The sequence below is a fragment of the Epinephelus moara genome, chromosome 1 (assembly GCF_006386435.1).
Source record: "Epinephelus moara isolate mb chromosome 1, YSFRI_EMoa_1.0, whole genome shotgun sequence".
Classification (NCBI taxonomy): Eukaryota; Metazoa; Chordata; class Actinopteri; order Perciformes; family Serranidae; genus Epinephelus; species Epinephelus moara.
The window spans coordinates 3,576,132-3,594,472 of NC_065506.1; the positions used below are offsets into that span (position 1 = coordinate 3,576,132).

The 18,341-nt window shown below is 41.6% G+C and overlaps 2 protein-coding genes across 5 annotated transcripts in view; both read right to left on the reverse strand.

Moving 5' to 3' along the window:
* The window catches only part of ptpmt1 (protein tyrosine phosphatase mitochondrial 1), a 17,333-nt gene extending 14,754 nt beyond the window's left edge, over positions 1-2,579 (reverse strand). The window contains exon 1 of the mRNA XM_050041672.1: positions 2,298-2,579. Within this exon, the coding sequence (XP_049897629.1) occupies positions 2,298-2,444 (147 nt within the window). The 5' untranslated portion in view covers positions 2,445-2,579. The remainder of the gene's footprint in view (positions 1-2,297) is intronic.
* Positions 2,580-4,266: 1,687 nt separating this feature from the next.
* Positions 4,267-18,341, reverse strand: part of prc1b (protein regulator of cytokinesis 1b) — a 38,015-nt gene continuing 23,940 nt past the window's right edge. Inside the window, exons 9-15 of one of the 4 annotated variants that reach the window (XM_050041242.1) lie at positions 17,389-17,484; positions 17,142-17,288; positions 16,945-17,055; positions 16,712-16,825; positions 10,904-11,083; positions 10,726-10,780; positions 4,267-4,642 (exon numbers count right to left, since the gene is read on the reverse strand). In XM_050041242.1, coding sequence (XP_049897199.1) covers positions 4,620-4,642; positions 10,726-10,780; positions 10,904-11,083; positions 16,712-16,825; positions 16,945-17,055; positions 17,142-17,288; positions 17,389-17,484 — 726 coding nt within the window. In that variant the 3' untranslated portion in view covers positions 4,267-4,619. The remainder of the gene's footprint in view (positions 4,643-10,725; positions 10,781-10,903; positions 11,084-16,711; positions 16,826-16,944; positions 17,056-17,141; positions 17,289-17,388; positions 17,485-18,341) is intronic. The other 3 variants (XM_050041259.1, XM_050041269.1, XM_050041250.1) reach the window with 3 other exon arrangements.

Here is an 18,341-nt window from a genome sequence, read left to right on the forward strand (position 1 = left end):
CCTGAAACCAAAGTGTTCCCAAACGGAGGACTTAAGGTTTGCGGGTGGGTCTTCAGGTTCGTCAGGCTCACTTGCCATGTTGTCAAAATGCGAGAATGTGCTGCACAAAGTGAAAGCGGAGATTTATGGTCGAACGTCTGTCACTCAATTATGTCCGTCGGGGAACTAGATATTTTAAATGGTTCGGCTCACAAAAACGGAATTAAAATAAAACAAAATAAAATAATATCCTGCGCCCAATAATTCAGTACAGGGTTGTGCTGAACCCAAAGTCACGTACCAAACGGTACGACACAAATACATGTACCGTTACGGCCCTAGCAGTCATGACACCGACGAAGACTTCTTGGACCTGGAGCCGGGCTTCTCGGTAGCCGGTAAGCTGTTATCTTGCGCAGCAGAGCACTATGGCCGCCGTATTTGACAGGAATACGTATTTCTGTCTGTGTCTGTGACCCCCCGTTCAACCCACAACCAGCAGCATTCGCCTTTAGTTTCTGCTGCGGCTTGGCTGCTCCCTGGTTTATCCAACCAGCATTAGCTTCTGTTCCTCATCTCCACCGGTCAAGCTGGCGCTGATGTTTACATCCATTATCGTTGTCAGTAATGCCTTCTACGGAGCATGCCGCCGGCTCTCGCGTTGTTTTAGAGATGCAAACTGTTAAAGCCAGTCAACCGATTGCTAGTCTCGCGATACCCGATCCATGACTTTACAATCGATTCATCTAAGGATTCATGGCTGATTCGTATCGATTCAGGAGGCTGCTACCGATGTAGCCGTATCTCTCGCTTGTCAAACCGGATATCCGGTCGTATCGGTTAATCGTTCCCAACCCTACTTATAACAACTTTTGTGGTAAATATGACTTTGATTGTAATCTCAAAGTTTTTAAATCTCTTTCAAAAGTCATACCCAAAGCATTACTTATCCTAGTCATAAAGAAATACATCACAAAGTAATTAATGATTTTTACCCATCTAGTGAATTTTTAAGACTAAGATTTGGATTTGAAAGCAATGAATGTGTTTTCTGTAAAGGTGATATTGAAACAACCGAGCGCCTCTTTGTTACATGCTCTCACACCCAGTTGTTCTGGAAATTATTTACAGAATGGTTAAAAAGAAAAAACTCAGCAATGCCTGCTTTAGACTACAATAGTATAACTTTTGGCATCATATTAAAAAACAAACAATTGGACTTAATGATAAATGTTTTACTAATCTTAGCCAAATTCTTTATTCTTAAAGCCAAATTTCTAAAGACCCCACCCATCTTCACATGCTTCTTAAATGAATTTCAACTTTATATTAAGTCCCTAAAATGTATGGAGCCCAAACTTGCCAAAGACCTCTATTTAATGTTCAAAAATGATCTAACTAATGAAGCATAACAGTTATTAAGTCAACCTTTTTAATTCTAATTTATTTAATTTACTTTTGGTCTATGTACTTTCTATTATTTTTTTATTATTATTATTTTGTTTGTCTGTTTATTTGCTGTTTGTTTATTTTTTCATGCCCTTTTATCTTCTGTGTTGTATTATTTATTTTTGAACATAGTTTCATCTCTTCAATATGGTGTCTGTTCTTGTTGAATTTTCTTCTTCTTTTTGAATTAAGTGTACTATTTGCCTTACTGGTTTGTACATTCATTTGATTGCAATAGAGTTTAAAAAATAATAATAATAAATTAGCCCCTGTTCTTGTTTTGCGGCAGCCTCTGGAGGTGAAGTCAGATAAGGTTGCACCAATCACAACAGACTGAGCGAGCTGACCAATCAGAGCAGACTGGGCTGCTGGGGAGGCGGGACATGAGCCCAAACACAACGTTGGCGTTTCAGACAGGGGTGCTGTAGCAGTGAGCAGTATAAGAATGTGTGCCTTTAACATTGAATCACATAAATCTATTCCATTAGACCCCAATAGCACAGATTTATATCAATACGATCCTGAGCATAATAGATCCACTTTAAAAGGTCCTGTGTCCATATATACGTATATACATTTTAGAACACTACATACATTTTGCTGCTGCAAAACTGGCTGAATTGACATGAACAGACTGAAAACACAATCTTATTAGATAAAAACAGATTAATTGCAACACATCGCAGTGTATCACAACATATGCATCAGGTCACAAAAGAATATCACAACTTAAGTAAGGTTTTGAATACAGGACTAAGTATTTTCACAGTGTGGCATTAGTACTTTGACGTAAGTAAAGGATGTGAGTACTTCTCCCACCACTGGTAATGAGTAGTGTTCAGTGAGAGGCCAACATTTGTCAGTGTTACCTGTTTAGTGATGGATCTGAACGGCAGCGCTCCGAGGATCACCGTGTCGTCCACTCGGTCAAACCAACGTCTCGACGTCACCTTCTCCATGAAAACATTGTAGGCTAACGTTGGGTAGTAAAGGAGCCTCGCTAATGCTCCGGACATGGCCTTAAAATACTGTGGAATAAATTATATCAAAACTGTATTTCTCTACTGTTAACGTACGTGTTCTACACCGGCCTGTCAGCCGGATAACGTGTTCTCTTCTTCTTTGGGTGATTTTAAAGTTCCGCCCCTGGCGGTTACAACTGGACTTCCGGTGCGAATCCTTCATAATAAGATCCGTGACCTCCACGGTCGCGTATTTTTATGACACGCTATACACAATCGTTCATGCACTCACACTCATCTTTTTTTTTTTTTTATAAAAGCTATATATACATACATTCATACACACACACACACACAAACACAGACACACGCAGTTATGTGTGTGTGTGTGTGTGTATATATATATATATATATATATATANATTAACCCGGCAGAGTTTGAAGTCAGCTGTTTAAGTGTTAAATTGTGGATTCTCATAATTTAAAATATTGCAATTAACCCTTATTGATTAGTATGCTTGCATACAAGGCTTATCACAGTCCAGTTGGTAAATCTTAAGGACCTTCGATCAGAGGAATATGCTGACACAGACATTGATCCACTGACAATTTGTAATCCTAACTCTAACATTTTATTGAGTATATTCTCTTGGCTCCAGATGAGCCAAAAATGCTTATGTAAAATGACATCCACTATCTCTAATAGACAGGACGGATTGTAACCAATTTTTCCAAAAAGCTTTTTCCTTTCAAAAAGTTCATTCTCAGTCACAACAAGATCACAGCAGCTGGTATTATTTTCACCTGGTGAGTCTTTGTGTGTCATCATGGCAAAATGTGGTCCTGGTGCCACCAATTGTAGCAGAAACTACCACAGAAGTGGGTTTGTGAGTACATTTTTCAGGTATTTATGTCTGTCGGTGAATACTGTCAGATATTGTCAACACAATAGCCTCACAATCATGAAAGACGTAGTTCCAGAAATGTATAGGTATATAGATCATAATGAAAGCCGAGTTTGAAGATGGGTGTGGTCTGAGCAATGGTGCCTGGAGCAGGAAGCAGGGAAGAGCCATTTCCCCATCTACTTAACACCTTTGTTTTAACTCAAGGATCAATGTGTATGACACAGGCTCTAGTTAGTAGCTACTTTTGACTGTGTCTTTGTGATTAATATAAAGTGATAAATGAAATATCGTATTTGACTAATTTCAAAGTTTTATTGCATTTTGTTCCTAAAATCCCAGGATTCATTGTGAAAGCTATCTACACTGTTGCATCAACAGATGAATCAGATTTATTCAAAACTGATAAACTTCAAACAGCTTAGGTTTTGATGAATTGGACTCATATCTTTAGACATATTGTAAGAAGTGCAAATCTTTACATTCCACTGAATTTGCCAATTCTTTGTGGAGACTATCCTTATGTGACAATATTGTGAATTTTGATATTTTGTGTGACAACACTACTATGAGTCTAGAATATAAACTCTTAAAAATATCTCAAAAAATCTTATCAGTTGGTGCTTTTAGTGAAAATGCATTCATTATATTTTGACAAGCTTTTCCAAATCAGCCATGATAGTTTGTTAAATCCATGTAATTGAACTATATTTAAACTGTTATGTAACACCAATATTTGATGGGCTTTAACAGTCTTAACATCCTGTCTATACAACTAACATCTTGGTCAAACAGCGGATACAGAAATATATACACAAGTACATACATGTATAAAAACAGATTTGAATGGAACAGTGTGAGTGTGTGTAAAATTATATAATGCATTGCAATATATTAACTAAAAAAAGTGCAAAGTATTCATAATACATTTGGCCTGTAACCCAAATTGCATAACATCAGAAAGCTTAAAATTCTTTCGTTCTTTCTTTTTTCTCTCTTTGTTTTTTTAAATGTGCCGTATAAAATGCAGACATTTATTACATCTCAAAAATTAAGAGCCCAAGTAGTGTTAGTTTAACTGCTGATACAAACAGATTTTTCCTCTTACAGTGATCGTACTCGTTTATCACTGTTTTAACACTCAATATATTATGACCTTCATTTACATATAAAAGTAGATGGCAGTGAAAGCCAATGATCTATTTTAAAGGAGATCAGAACTTCGTTGAAAGGACTACTGTGATATCTGACGCAGTCCCCCACAGAGTGGAGAGGTCAAAGGTTAGTGGAGGTGGAGTTCAGGATGTTGTGCTGGATCTTGGCGTTAGAGGCCTTGGACAGGTCTCGCTGTGGAGACAGAAAAGCATGAATGATCGTACGTTATGTGACGACATGAGGAAAAGACAACACAGTCAGAAGCAAACTTGTTATCAACAAACAGCAACTTGACATTTTCTTACTGTTCGGAAATGACACACTGAAGGCTGTTAGTGTGAGAGAGAAGACAAAGACAGACTAACACGGTTTAAGACTCTGAACCATGAGACAACCTTTTCACAGCAGAAATCCAACCTTTTGTTTAAAAACTATGAAGTTGCAGCAAGTAATTCACTTCAAGCTATTTTGTGAAGTGTAATTCAATTCCCGTGGAACCATTTTGCCTAAACATATACGGTTTACTTTTACTTAGCCATTCCTACATTCACTAGAGTAAGTAATCATAGTACTTCTGTGTTTAATAATAATAATAATGATGATAATAATAAAACAAATAATATGGTGACATTGCCTTCTACTTCATGCCACAAAATAACTTGTCATTGCCATGCTGACTCTAATGTGCCTTTCTTTTTATTCTTTATGTAAAAGCAGAGGGACAGACAGAGGGATGTCGTATGCTGTAAAGCTCTGTGAGGCAAATTGTGATTTGTGATATTGGGCTTTATAAATAAAATTGATTGATTGATTGAACTCTTGGTGGTGTGGAGAATAGAGCCACATCCTCTAGTCCATTAAGTGATCAGCAGAAAATGAACTACCAACTGTTTTGATAACTGAATAATCGTTTTAGGATTTTTTAAAAGTCTGGATAAAGCAAAATCAGTGATTTCTTTCTGAACACATACATGTCAGAAAACATGTGAAAAGACTGGGAACTATGAAGTGCTGAATTGTGGAGTTAGACCGTAACACTGTTCTTCAACATTTCTGATCAGGATTTTTTGGGTGGGCCTAAAAGCCTGCTTGATGACACACTGGAGCCATCCCATACCCATACTATATAAATAATATGTTACTACCAGCGTTAACTTAGAGTGCAACACAAATGTGTAGCGATATGCTGTGTATTGTGATGAAATATATTGCGATATATTGCAATTAATTACATTTTTTCAAAAGTAAACTACATCCCCCCCAAAAAAACCCTCTGTCAACATCTGTTTTATCTAATAGGAAAAAGTTTTCAATCTGTTCATCTCACTTCGATCATTTTATTTGCAGTGAAATGTATGTAGTAAACTGATGAAGCTACTGATTTTATTATTCAAGTAGGCTACCTAAAGTTTAATTTGTATTTGTCATATCAATAATTTATATAATTAAAAAATCTATACTTTGCATTGTGTGACGATACAATATTGCCACACAAAAATATCGCAATACTTTGCTGTACTGATTTTTTTCCCCCCACCCCTACTAGCAGTTCATGCACACTGCTGTTGGTGTGTGTGCTTTGTGCTAATGTTTGCGGCTGAGCGAAAGGCTATAGCCGCGCAACAGCTTTTGTACCCTGATTCTGGGTGTGTATGTGTGCTCTGGGTCCATGTCATTGGTTCGACAGCCCATTGGTTCGACATCCCATTAGTCCGACTGCCCACGGTGCTGAACGGCTCACGGCGGGCGTATGGGCGTATAAGGCTCACGGCTTATGTGTTTGTCACTTTCTTTTTCATTTTAACCCACACCATGATCTTTTCCTAACCCTAACCAAGTGGTTTTTGTGCCTAAACCTAACCAGATCTTAACCACAGGGCATCATGATGATTTCGGAACTGACTTCGGAACAATGAGTTTAATATGGTCGGAACAATGGGATGTCGAACCAATGGGCAGTTCCCGTGTGGCTCTTCTACTGGCTTAGCTACGATGCAGCGTTAGTTCTTTGGCTCAGTGTGTGTGTGTGTTGTACTGTGCTGTGCTGTGTTACTATAGGCTTTGTGTGCTACTGCGTTAGCTGCGAAGGAGAGGCTGTCGTCACGAGGCAGCTTGTTGTTCAGCTAAGGGATGTTACGCCAGGGCCACACTGCCTGCGAAGCGCAGCGCAGCGCACCAAAATTCTCACGCGCGCCGGAGAACCTCCGTTCACATCAGACGCACATTTCTCCACGCCGTCGACAAGCGATTCTGCTCCCAGCTGTTGTTTTTCACTGCCTGGCTTGACACATTCGCTCGCGGCTCGCGCAGAAAATAGACCAGACGCCGAACTGATCGCAGCAAATCGAGAGCCTGCCGCGGGGCTTCCCGGTGCGGCGCGGCCAGTGTGGATGACACAGTCGGTTAACATGGGCGCCGAAAGGAAACTGCCTTCACTTCTCGGCGCTTCGAGGCTATTCGTGGCGCTTACACGGGCGGTGTGGCCCTGGCGTTACGTTGCTACAGGCTTAGCTGCTGAATGTCTGTCGCTTCACAGCCGCACGATCTTCATATCATATCATAGCTCCTGCAGTGGACACGCCCCAGTGTCTCACAGCAGAGAATGCTGCAAATTTTTTTCATGATTTTGAAACCTAATTTTATATACTTGGCAATTTTTTAATCATTCAAATTTGGCTAGGTGATTAATAACACATTTTTCAGTGGTATGACACACTCACACATATTTTATTTTTGCTTTACCTGGACTTTAAGCAAACAAGCCAAATATTTGCTGGTTTTATTTTCCTTAAATTTGACAACTTGATGATTTTCTTTGTCATACATGATAATAAACTGGAAAGCTGTAGATTTTTGGACTGTTGGTTGGATGGACCATACCATTTGAAGAGGTCACCACAGACTCAGGGCATGTTTCACTATTTTCTGACATTTTATTGACAAAACCATTCTTCGACAAAAATCATTGGCAGATTAATCAATAATAAATTTTTAAAAATCGTAAGTTGCAGAATTTGGAGAGTTTGGGCTTGTAATGTGAAAAGAGATCTAGAGGTCAAGAGCAGGTGACAGAGGTGAGTAGTACTTTGCAGACCACTTCCGACACATTCCTTGTGCCGTCACTCTCCATTGCCTCTGCTGCATAATGTTACTGTAGCTGCTTGTTTAAACAAGTACTTCTTTGGAACTGGACAGTGAAGGTTGGAGGCTCAGGATAGTCTCAGTTAAGTCTGGATGGATGCAGCAGTAGAGTCACTGTCTTCCATGTCATGTTAAAAAAAAAACGATGTCTCAGGTCACAGTAGAGTGTGAGTGAAGCTGTACTCATTAAAACTTAGGAGTCTCTATTCCAACTGACATACATGAAGCTGACAACTAAGAGAGGTCAGGCGTAGAAAGGGGTTTAGGGGTCTAATTCATATATAGAGAGTTGGAGAGTTTGAATGGGGTTCAGGGGGACGTTCAGTGTGTCAGTGACATTCAGGTAATACAATAAACAAGCTAACTGCGCTAACAAGGGATCAGAAATGTACAATAACACTTTTTGCCGACACTAGATATCAAAAGCTAGAGACTGAACTCTCTGAAGCTGCTGTGAGCTGTAAATTCAGCACATCTAAGCAGAAGACAAAAGGTCATCTCAGTGAAGTCGCGCAGACCCGGGAGAGTCCAAAATCCAGTCAGGCAGGACAGTATGGGAGAAAGGTTGATAAACCTCGTTTCACAGCACCCCGTCCTTTTTGATAAAAGATGGGATGATTTTATGAACAATGAATTAAAGGACAACGTCTGGCAGTCATTTGTCCAGCTTGGTGGCAGCATGAACGTGAAGAGCGCTCAGCAAACCCTGATTTTGCGTCGCAGAGACTATCGTAATCTTTTGAGTGTCCATACCTCGCGACGTGTGTTTTTGTCATCGGGAGTCTCGCCAACTGTGTTACGAAGAAGATTTCTCCACCGAGCCCTCACCGACAGAGCCCCAGATAATGCAGTGACGTCACCAAACTACGTTCTTTAACTTGGAGACTACACATCATAAAGGTATGGATATTCTTCCCAGTGTTGAATCAGATCTGCCTCCAGGGCCTGGGTCCAAACACAATGCGCTCCCCGTGATCCTGTGAATGCCGCCATTGTTGTTGTTGCTTACCGGCTTGTCCTCCTCACAATAGGCTCGTTCGAGATGAACTGCCCCTCGCCTGAAAAGTAGACGAGAGTAGGCAGCCGCAGCGGGGGGCGGTGACAAAAAGCTGAAGTAGACGAGAGTAGGCAGCCGCAGCGGGGGGCGGTGACAAAAAGCTGCTGTGAAGTCAGACAGTTTCCCGACAGTTTCCAGCAGCCTTCAGTCTGTACAGGAAGTCACAGACACACTAACATCCTGTCTGGAATGATGTCAATTCATTAAAAAAGTGATCAGACCCATATATCAGTTTGTTTCAGTCTTCAGTCGTTTTAATTATGATAGATTCATTTATTAAAATGCTTTACAGGTGATCTNAGTTTATGATGAATGTATTCAGTCTCTGACAACTAAACTTCACCATCAGTCACACAACATGTTTTCTATTCACAGAATAAACCTCCAGATCAGACAAATACAATCTTAATCTCTAAAATTTAACAAAAATGAGTAGTTTATCTAAAACGTCATATTGTTGAGTCGACATCTTAAGCTGTTAGATCAGGTGAGAGCCAGGCGGTGCAGTCGGTGGAGAGCAACTGCAGCACCTGGCTCTAAAAACTGCGGCCGCCTCGCTCTCGCGGTTTTATCGCCGTCCACTTTTGTAATACGTCAGAGCAAGTCGGGATGAAGTCGGACACAAAACTAACCGGCATGCACTGTGCGCCGATCGCCGGTGATCTTATCTGTGCAGGCCTGGCTCATCTCGAACAAACCTATTTATTCCGCCCTCCTGCGTGCTGGCGTAGGACGTATCCCGTCTGTCATTGGCTGATGCTCTTTGTCAGTTCTGTCAGCCTTCTACAGTTTTCTGGACATCCAATCCCAGTCTCAGACGAAGGGGTGACTTGCTCGTAGGCTTGTTCACACATGAGGACTCGTTGTAACAGACTATTTGCCAACTCAACTCCCACCCAAGGTTGCTCTCAAGATCCTCTGCGATGTCAAAATCGCAGTAAAAATCGTGTAATGTGAACTAAGGGGTCTCCAACTGATGATTTGAATCTCCGACTTTCAGGGGGCAACCCTAGTAACTATGTGTACCCCTAGCACTGTATATATATTTTTTTGTTGTTGTTTTTGGGTGTAAAAGTTAGTTTCAACATTTTGGTCTTGTTCAGCATTTGGTTGAACTAAAAAGCACTCTAAGGAGTTGGCTGTTCATTTTTTCTGCTAAGTACCTTATGTTCTAAGCCTGTTTTTGGCCAGTCAAAATTAGCCAATTGATGACCCAGTTGGCTACATCCACTTAATTTATCCAGTGTATGGTTACAGAGACAGAGATGTAGGAACAGTGATATGTCAGGGCGTTGAAGGCGGTGGGAGTGTCAGTGGTTGTGGGGGTAGGCTGAATTCAGACCAACTTGAGCCCTGTGTGGGAAAAAAAAACAAACAAAAAAAAAAAAACACGCAGCCTTCTCATTCATTTCTCGAGGCTAATGCAGGGGGGTCCAGCAAATAAGTGAAACTTGGCTAAACTTTTGCTGCAACTCAGTGTGATGCAGTGTGTTGGCTAATAAAGTAAGTATGTGCAAGCACACATGCCAGGTGGCGATTACTGTGTAACCCATGTCGCATTTCTACTGTTTACATCAGCGTTGTCAAGAAGAAAAATAAAATAGCTGCCACCATGAGAAGTTTCCAGCGCCTCAGAGTTTTGGTGTCTAAGAGGCCCCCAGATTCATGAATCTGTTACTCAAAGTGGACTTTAGCGGTACCGAAAGAAGCCCATCCCCACCGACACAGCCCCCAGTGTGTTTCTCACAGGTCTAATTTTGGCCTGAAAGCCTGTTGACTATGCATGTTAAAGCTAAAGCAGCATGTTTTTTTTAAAGATATTTTTGGCCATTTTTTGCCTTTAATGGACAGGACAGTTAAGTGTGAAAGGGGGTGAGAGAGAGGGGATGACATGCAGCAAAGGGCCACAGGCTGGACTCAAACCCGGGCTGCTGTGGCAACAGCCTTGCACATGGGGCGCCTGCTCTACCACTAAGCCACCGACGCCCCTAAAGCAGCATGTTAAGTTATTCTTTAATGGTTATTTTTCTATTTGATTAGAGGCATGCAATTACCACATGAAAGGGATTAGTCTTACACAGTTTAAGGATTCCAAACACACCTTGAACAGATTCAGGGTTGACCAAGTTCCTCTAAAATATAAATTTACATCATTAGCATTTGTAAAATCTCTACAACACACATAACTGTGTTACTGCACAGAAAGGAGCAAAAAGACAAAGAGAAAGTGGATTAGAGACAAAAGCGTAAATTACCACAAACTCTGAATATGTGCTGGCAACAGAGGCTATGCTGAAGTTACGCTGTGGACCTGCAGGGGTCAGCAACGCACCACTCAGAGGGCTCCCCTTTAGCTGGGCTTTGTTCTCCTTGTTACAGCCATGCAGTAGTGGGTGGGGGGATTTACTGCCACCTGGCGTCATTGCTACTGGCACCTGGAGGGGAGAATGACAGAAAAGTGAGACAAACGGTCATCTTTAACAATAAAGTAATTCGTTTTTAGAGTTAAATGGATTTTAAAAAATAAAAGAAATAGTCCTGTACCTGCCATGTCGTCCTGTGCGCAATTTGTGGTTGACACGATTTCTCACTTGGACTAAGTCAAGGGGTCCCTAGACATGAAAAATCACGGAGGTGCTTGTCCGCCACAGTGGGCAAATGGCTGCCGTGGCCAAAACAAAAATGGCTGCCATGGTGAATGAGGTAAAAAATTTAACCAACAGATATCACAGTGAAATTTACAGAGTTGATTACTCACATTAAGACAAACAAAAAATGTATTGGAAGTTTTTTTTAAATTGTTTGTGTACAAGAGCAAATGGTGCATAATCTAATTAAGTATGTGCTAATTAGCATAAATTCCACAGATCTAAACACTGGATAGAGACAGGTGAAAATGTATTTCTGGGGCGTCGGTGGCTTAGTGGATAGAGCAGGCATCCCGTGTACAAGGCTGTTGCCACAGCGGCCCGGGTTCAAGTCCAGCCTGTGGCCCTTTGCTGCGTGTCATCCCCTCTCTCTCTCTCCCCCTTTCACACTTGGCTGTCCTATCCAAAATGCCCAAAAACATATCTTTAAAGAAAAAGAAAATGTATTTTCTATCTTGACATATTAGAGTCAAGACTTTTACAATGTGGACCTCCCTCTGCCCACCATACCAACCTCCCTCTGCTATACCAAACTCCCTCTAATCTCATAGATGGCAGCCCTATTTTTGAAAAAGACAAAAATAACATACCCACATCACATGCCCATGCCTATGTCATCTGTCAATAAATCAATTAAGATTTTGTTCTGTACTTTCACTTTTATTCACATTTTTCATAACAATCGAGACATGAACATGGGTATTATAGAAATTATAAACATTTGCTTCCCCTCTTTTACTTTTATTGTCATATTATAATGAGCTGTTGAACTTTGCAAAGAGCATCTCGAGAAAAATGTGATATAAAATTAAATTATGACACAAAATCAAACAAAAGTGTCAATTAAGTGCACTATATTGTAATTGTGTACAAGTTAGTGTGATGCATTTTTACAAGATGGACTGTCTATTTTTCCGTGGCAGAATATAGTGCAGCAAACTCCTGTAGCACGGCAGCCACAGCGCCGGGTGTCACACTTGCCTGCACATTTGCATGTTGTGAGTAGACTCGGTGGTAAGGGCTTCACACATTTTGATGGCAGGAGTGTGCCAAGGTTCTCCGTCCATCCATGTTCCAGAGGTTCTTCTCTTTCCCCACGTTCTTTGGCTGTTGTAAGCAATTTGCATGCCCTGTGCACCAGAAAGGCACCTCGTTGGATATGGCCTCTGATAACACTGGTTGTAGGAGGGAGGGCATCAATCCCAGCAGTGGCACTAGTATAGATCTCTACCCTGAGATCATCAAACGTCTCAGCAGCCATACTTGATCTGGCCCCTGCCCAAACTTGTACTAAGTACTTCTCGGCTAGTTCTGTGTCCTGCTCTGACAAGGTGTCCACTTCCCCAAAGTTGGTCAGATACTGCACTGGGTCAGAGGCCAATGCTGCATGTTTGGTCCCCACCTTACTCATGCAGTCATCTCCAGTCAGTATATGTGCCTTGATCACGGTCTTGGCCAGTGATACTCCTAGTCTGGAAACTGCTTGACGCAGCGGAAGCATCCGTCGTTTCTCACCAGTGCCATACTGCTGCCAGATTTTCTCCATTCCCAGTGCTTGGAAGTATGGGGTGAAGTGTAGCAGCAATGCGAAGGTGTCTGTATCATTGGACACTACAACTACCCTCTTGCACTGTTTCACACAGACAGCCCACTCCACGTGCACCACCAGCCTGGCGTCAGCCTCCTCGATCCAGTTCAACAGGTCTGGGAACTCACCACCAGCCGCCTTTCCTGGAAGCACCTCATCATGGGAGACAACAGAGCTGACAAGGATGGTAGCATCGCCACAGGTTCGATTGCACACCATGTCCCGAACTAACAGCTGGAGATTTCGCTTGTTCTCCTCAGATGCCCAGAACTTGTCTAGTTGTTGAGGGATGGGTGTGTCTCTGTTCATGCTTAAGATGTCAATGCCAGTTGTTGAATCTGTACACCGCATGCACTCCCCCTCCTTCAGAGACATCTCAATGTAGGAATCCAGTATGATATGGATGAACTCTGGCTCTTCACAGAGGGATGATGTTGAACTGATGATGGTGTTGATGGCAGCACCTAGAGTGGGGAATCGTGCCAATGGCATCTGGCGCATCTTCGACATGAAGTCTACCACAACATGAGTGGTAAGAGTAGACTTTGGACTCCATTGGGTAAGGTCAAGTCCAGGCTCAATCTCACTAACCAGTTTAGACTTGTTGACATGAGCTGGAAGGTCACCTTCAAACAGGGGAGACGCTGGGAGCACATCGTGACTAAGTATCTGCCTGATGTTCATAACATGCTCCTTAGCAATGTCCATGTTCCTATGTGCCTCGGCCATGTCCTTGGATGAAAGTATCCCCTGCTCCTTCAGAATGGTTTCTGGTGTCTTCTGTGGGTGCTTGTTGCACTGTCAAAGTCAAAGGAATGGTTTCTGGTGTCTTCTGTGGGTGCTTGTTGCACTGTCAAAGTCAAAGTATTGACTCTATATGTCAAGAAAAGACATTTTCACCTGTCTCTATCCAATGTTTAGATCTGTGGAATTTATGCTAATTAGCGCACACTTACTTAGTTTATGCACCATTTGCCCTTGTAAACAAACAGTTTCAAAAAACTTCCAATACATTTTTTGTTTGTCTTAATGTGAGTAATCAACTCTGTAAATTTCATAGTGATATCTGATGGTTAAATTTTTCACCCTATTCACCATGGCAGCCATTTTTGTTTTGGCCACAGCGGCCATTTGCCCACTGTGGCGGACAAGCACCTCCGTGATTTTTCATGTCTAGGGACCCCTTGACTCAGTCCAAGTGAGAAATCGTGTCAACCACAAATTGCGCACAAGACGACATGGCAGGTAGGCCTACAGTATTAAAATCGAGGAAGACAGGAACCAACACTCCATGTCCCATATGATCAGAATGAACTAATTAGTCAAAGTGAGTGCAGCATAGGAAATAAAATATTCGCTATGTCACATTCAGGAGACATTTTAGGTAAACTTTCTGTACAAATGAGAAGGAAATGACACAAAACACTTTGACTGAGGTTATGAATACCTCAGAATACCTATATGTGTTTTTTGACAGTGGTGTTTATACCCCGTTTCTAAACAACACTTTCGGTATGATACCTTTGGAACCAAAAGTACCCTTCAGACATGGTACCTAGACCCTGGCATTTCCACTACAAACCATACCCTTAAATGTGGGCGGGGTTATTGTCACTGCTCCGTCCAGCACTCACTGTATTTCCTCATTATCGGTGACACAGATGAAAGTCTGCACCTCGTTTATCGCCCACAGAACGAGGCTACACGCCAACATTTTCAGAAAAAAATAGAACAGTCTCTCTCCATGGGATATTCAAAAATAGCGGGTTTGTGCATTTAGTTGGGGGTTTAATGTTGCTGTAGCTCGACGCCATGTGATCCTTTTTTTTCTCTGAGTGAGGATTAGAATATATGCAGTTCACATAACCTGGCTGAAAATAATACATATAAAAGCTTGAAGATCCACTCATTACTAAAAGTGTATGTCATATAAAAACTTGAGTAATAGCTCCGGCTGCTGCAAGAGGCAGTAAAACGTCCTTATATTTTATAGTTACAGTCTATTAATTAAACTCTCCACGATATGAACAGTAGCTTCTGCCTCAAGACCAGCAACTCAGCCCTGAGCAGAGTGACCATCCTCTATTGACCAATCAACGGACTGCAGTGTTCACAACTCCACCTTTTAGTAACAGATCTGTGTGCCAGGTACCCCAACAGAAGGGGTACCAAAAATGGTAAAGGTATAGAGCGGTTCCATTGGTACCATGCACAACTTTTTGCAGTGGAGACCAAAAAACAAAACAAAACAAAACCGTACCGTACCATATTTCTTGGCGGAAATGGGGCTTCTGAGTACTGAAAAACTATACTCAACGATCCAATTACTCCCATTAAAAAAAATCACTCAAATAAAAGTAAAAAAGTACCTAGTAATAAATTACTCAAAGTTACTTTCCGTGCGGTCTAGTGCAGAACAAAAAAAAAAACAAAACAAAAAAAACAAAGAAAAAAAAGTAGTACTTGTTTTGATGAGTAGGTCGGCTAATCTAACAAATAAGGACAGTCTATACAACTGAGATATGAACAATCTCCCACCCTTTCTCCACCTCTTCCTCTCTACCCATCTCTTCCTTATCATGACATCTACGATTAACTTCACACATGAAAAATTAACATAGCTAACGTTAGCTAGCTAAATCATTTTCACCAACAGTATGTGCAACTTATTTCAATACAGGGTTTCCCTCCAGAAAAGTTGTTGGGCCAGATGGCAAGCATCTTTGGACGGGGCCTGGCAGACAAGTGTCTTTTTATGTGTAGAACATAGCATTTAGTCTCATATGCATATGGAATATGATGCAGACTTGGTGAGCTAGAAATTGCCCTGCTAGCTGGTGTGTCTGCTGGACAGGATGCAGCATTGGGAGAGGAGCAGCATGTTGACAAGGATAAAATATGATGGAGAGATCTCACTGCAGCCTTCAGTCCCACAGGGGATGAAGAGGAGTCAGTCAGTAAGTAAGTAAGTGGTTAATGTTAGTAACATGATTTGTTTTGGAGTTTTGACACCTCACAGCTAACAATATGGTCATGGCAGCTCACTCACTGAAAATGCAAACTCGTTAACTGTAACGGTACCGTTAAAATCAAACAGTCTAACTTGGCTAACTGGTAATGTTAACATTAATACCAGCAGGCTTTTTTTCACTGACTTGGGTTGAATTCACTGTTTGCTGCAACTGTATTGAGATCAGAGGCTGGGTAGTCTGTGCTGTGTGTATGTGTGCAGTCAGTTGTATTTCCATTGCTGTTCATTGTAATATTAGCAGAGTGTTTTTCTTGACCCGCTAGGCTACTGTAGTTTTAAAACAATCAGAGAAGTACATTTTTGGAAAACCCACAATGCTTTGGTCCAGGCGGGAGGTCAACTTGGGCAGGGAGGTGCTCCTTGCGTGCTCTCCCCCCACTATATTGCATTTAGAGCAGACTCGTCGTAACGAAGGTATAAATAGCAAATGTAGTGAAGTAAAAAGTAGATTATTGGCTCAAAAATATACTCAAGTAAAGAGTAGTACAGTTTAAAAAAGGAACATGAAAAGTACTTGTTCCTTAAAGAATACATTTACTGTTACTTACTCCTCTCAATTATTTTTAAGGGGTTACTACCCACCCGTTTTGTGCTTGGGTCTAATGTAGTGTGGTGCAACCTTATTCTCTGAAAATAGGTCATATTTTATCAAGGAGCAGAAAAAGTGAATATTCTAAAAATCTAGTTCATTGTCCCGCCTGTGATTTTGATGTCAGTTGTCCATCCACCTCATTATTTTTCCTCAGCTTTAACGTGTGTGTAACTTCTACTTCCTCCATCTTGAAATGAGACCAACCTTGTTTGCTGAGAGAGGTGGGCGGGACACAGGTGAGCGACACACAGTTCCACCATACACAGAGCGGCTGTTGCTGTAAGAGGTGGCACTGGAAATGCTCGAAGTCACGTTGAGCTGATGAGAGAGGTAGAGCGGGTGGGTCAGTGCTGACACAGCCAGATGACTAAAGACACCAAATTTGTAATAAAGCAAGAATTTATAGTAAAACTATTAAAGTTAACTGGGTTTGCTACCTTTCTGGATTTATTTGGGGTAGTAGTGCAAAGGAATCTGCGTTTGGTGGGGGTTCGCACTGTTGTCCCGTACAGCATGTCCTCCTCGGTCTGTTTGCTTTTTTTTAGATGCTGTTAAGAGTTTGTAAAAGTGTCAACCAATTTCCCAGCAAACATATGGGCTATAACCCTACAATTCAAAAAGGCAGCTTGTTTACCCTCTCTTGTTTCTCCTTCTCTTTCTCTATTCGGTGCAGCTCCCACTGTTTCTCCACATACTGTAGAAACTTCTGACCGTTTACCAGAAACTCCTGATTCTGTTCATTTTCCCATGCATCAGTCTGGGCTTTTAGTTTCTTTTCAAGCTAAAAAAAAAGCCCACATGATGTCAAGTTACTGTCAAATGCTTAAGAATTGTTACAAGATGTTCAGTTTAGAAAATAATAAGCAGCCTTCATGTCTTACCTTGGGCAGACTTTTCTGCAGCTCAGACCTCTGTTTCTGCTCTTTGAGAAGGTTCCCTCCTCTGTTAGTGAATCTTGTCGGATCTGTGGCTTTATTCTGTGAATGAGAAAGATTAAAGAGACAGATTATGACCCTGGTAAACAACTCGTTAGCATACAGCAGTGTGACCAGCTAAAATAAATAAATTTGGGGGTGTAATGATAGAGTTACAGTTTTAAGAATCCTGTAAACCTATAACCTATCCAACGTATACCCAAAGTAAACTGAAAGCTGTTCTTGTTACATTTTTAGTACATGTACATGCACATGCATAGTCTCATTTGTACAAAGGAGGATAAGGGCCATGATAAAGTAAAAAAAAAATCTTAGATTTCAAGAAATACAGTTGTAAATCTACAAGAAAAATGTCGAAATATGTGAATAAAATCAAAACATCATGAGATAAATATGGCGTTATATTTGTGTCATATGTCGCGCGAGCGGGTAACACATCTTCACGCGCGCAGATCTCTCTCTCGTGTAAATTATTTCGTGTCACGCGCGCAGATTTCAACTGCCGCGAAATTATTTCGTGTCACGCGCGCAGATTTCAACTGCCGCGCGCACTTGTTTAATCTTCGCGCACATATTCAGCAACAGAGTGAAGCAGAGGCAGGTGCGAGCGAGTAAAAAACAGCAGCGACACACACAACAACACTGTGCAGCTGCTTTGCGCAAGCTGGCTCGCTCCTGCTCTCGTTCTCTCTCTCTCCTGTGCTCGCTCGCGGTGGAGCTCTGCTCGCTCGAAGCCATAGATATATATACGTAGATGCCGCATTCAACGGTGCTCCTCATTGGAGCGATACGTCAACGCGGCCGCCATCTTGCCCAGGTGGAGCCGCGCTGCCTAATGCATGTATGTCTATTGAGGCAGGAGATTATTTATGATTAAAATCATCATTACTCGCTGAATT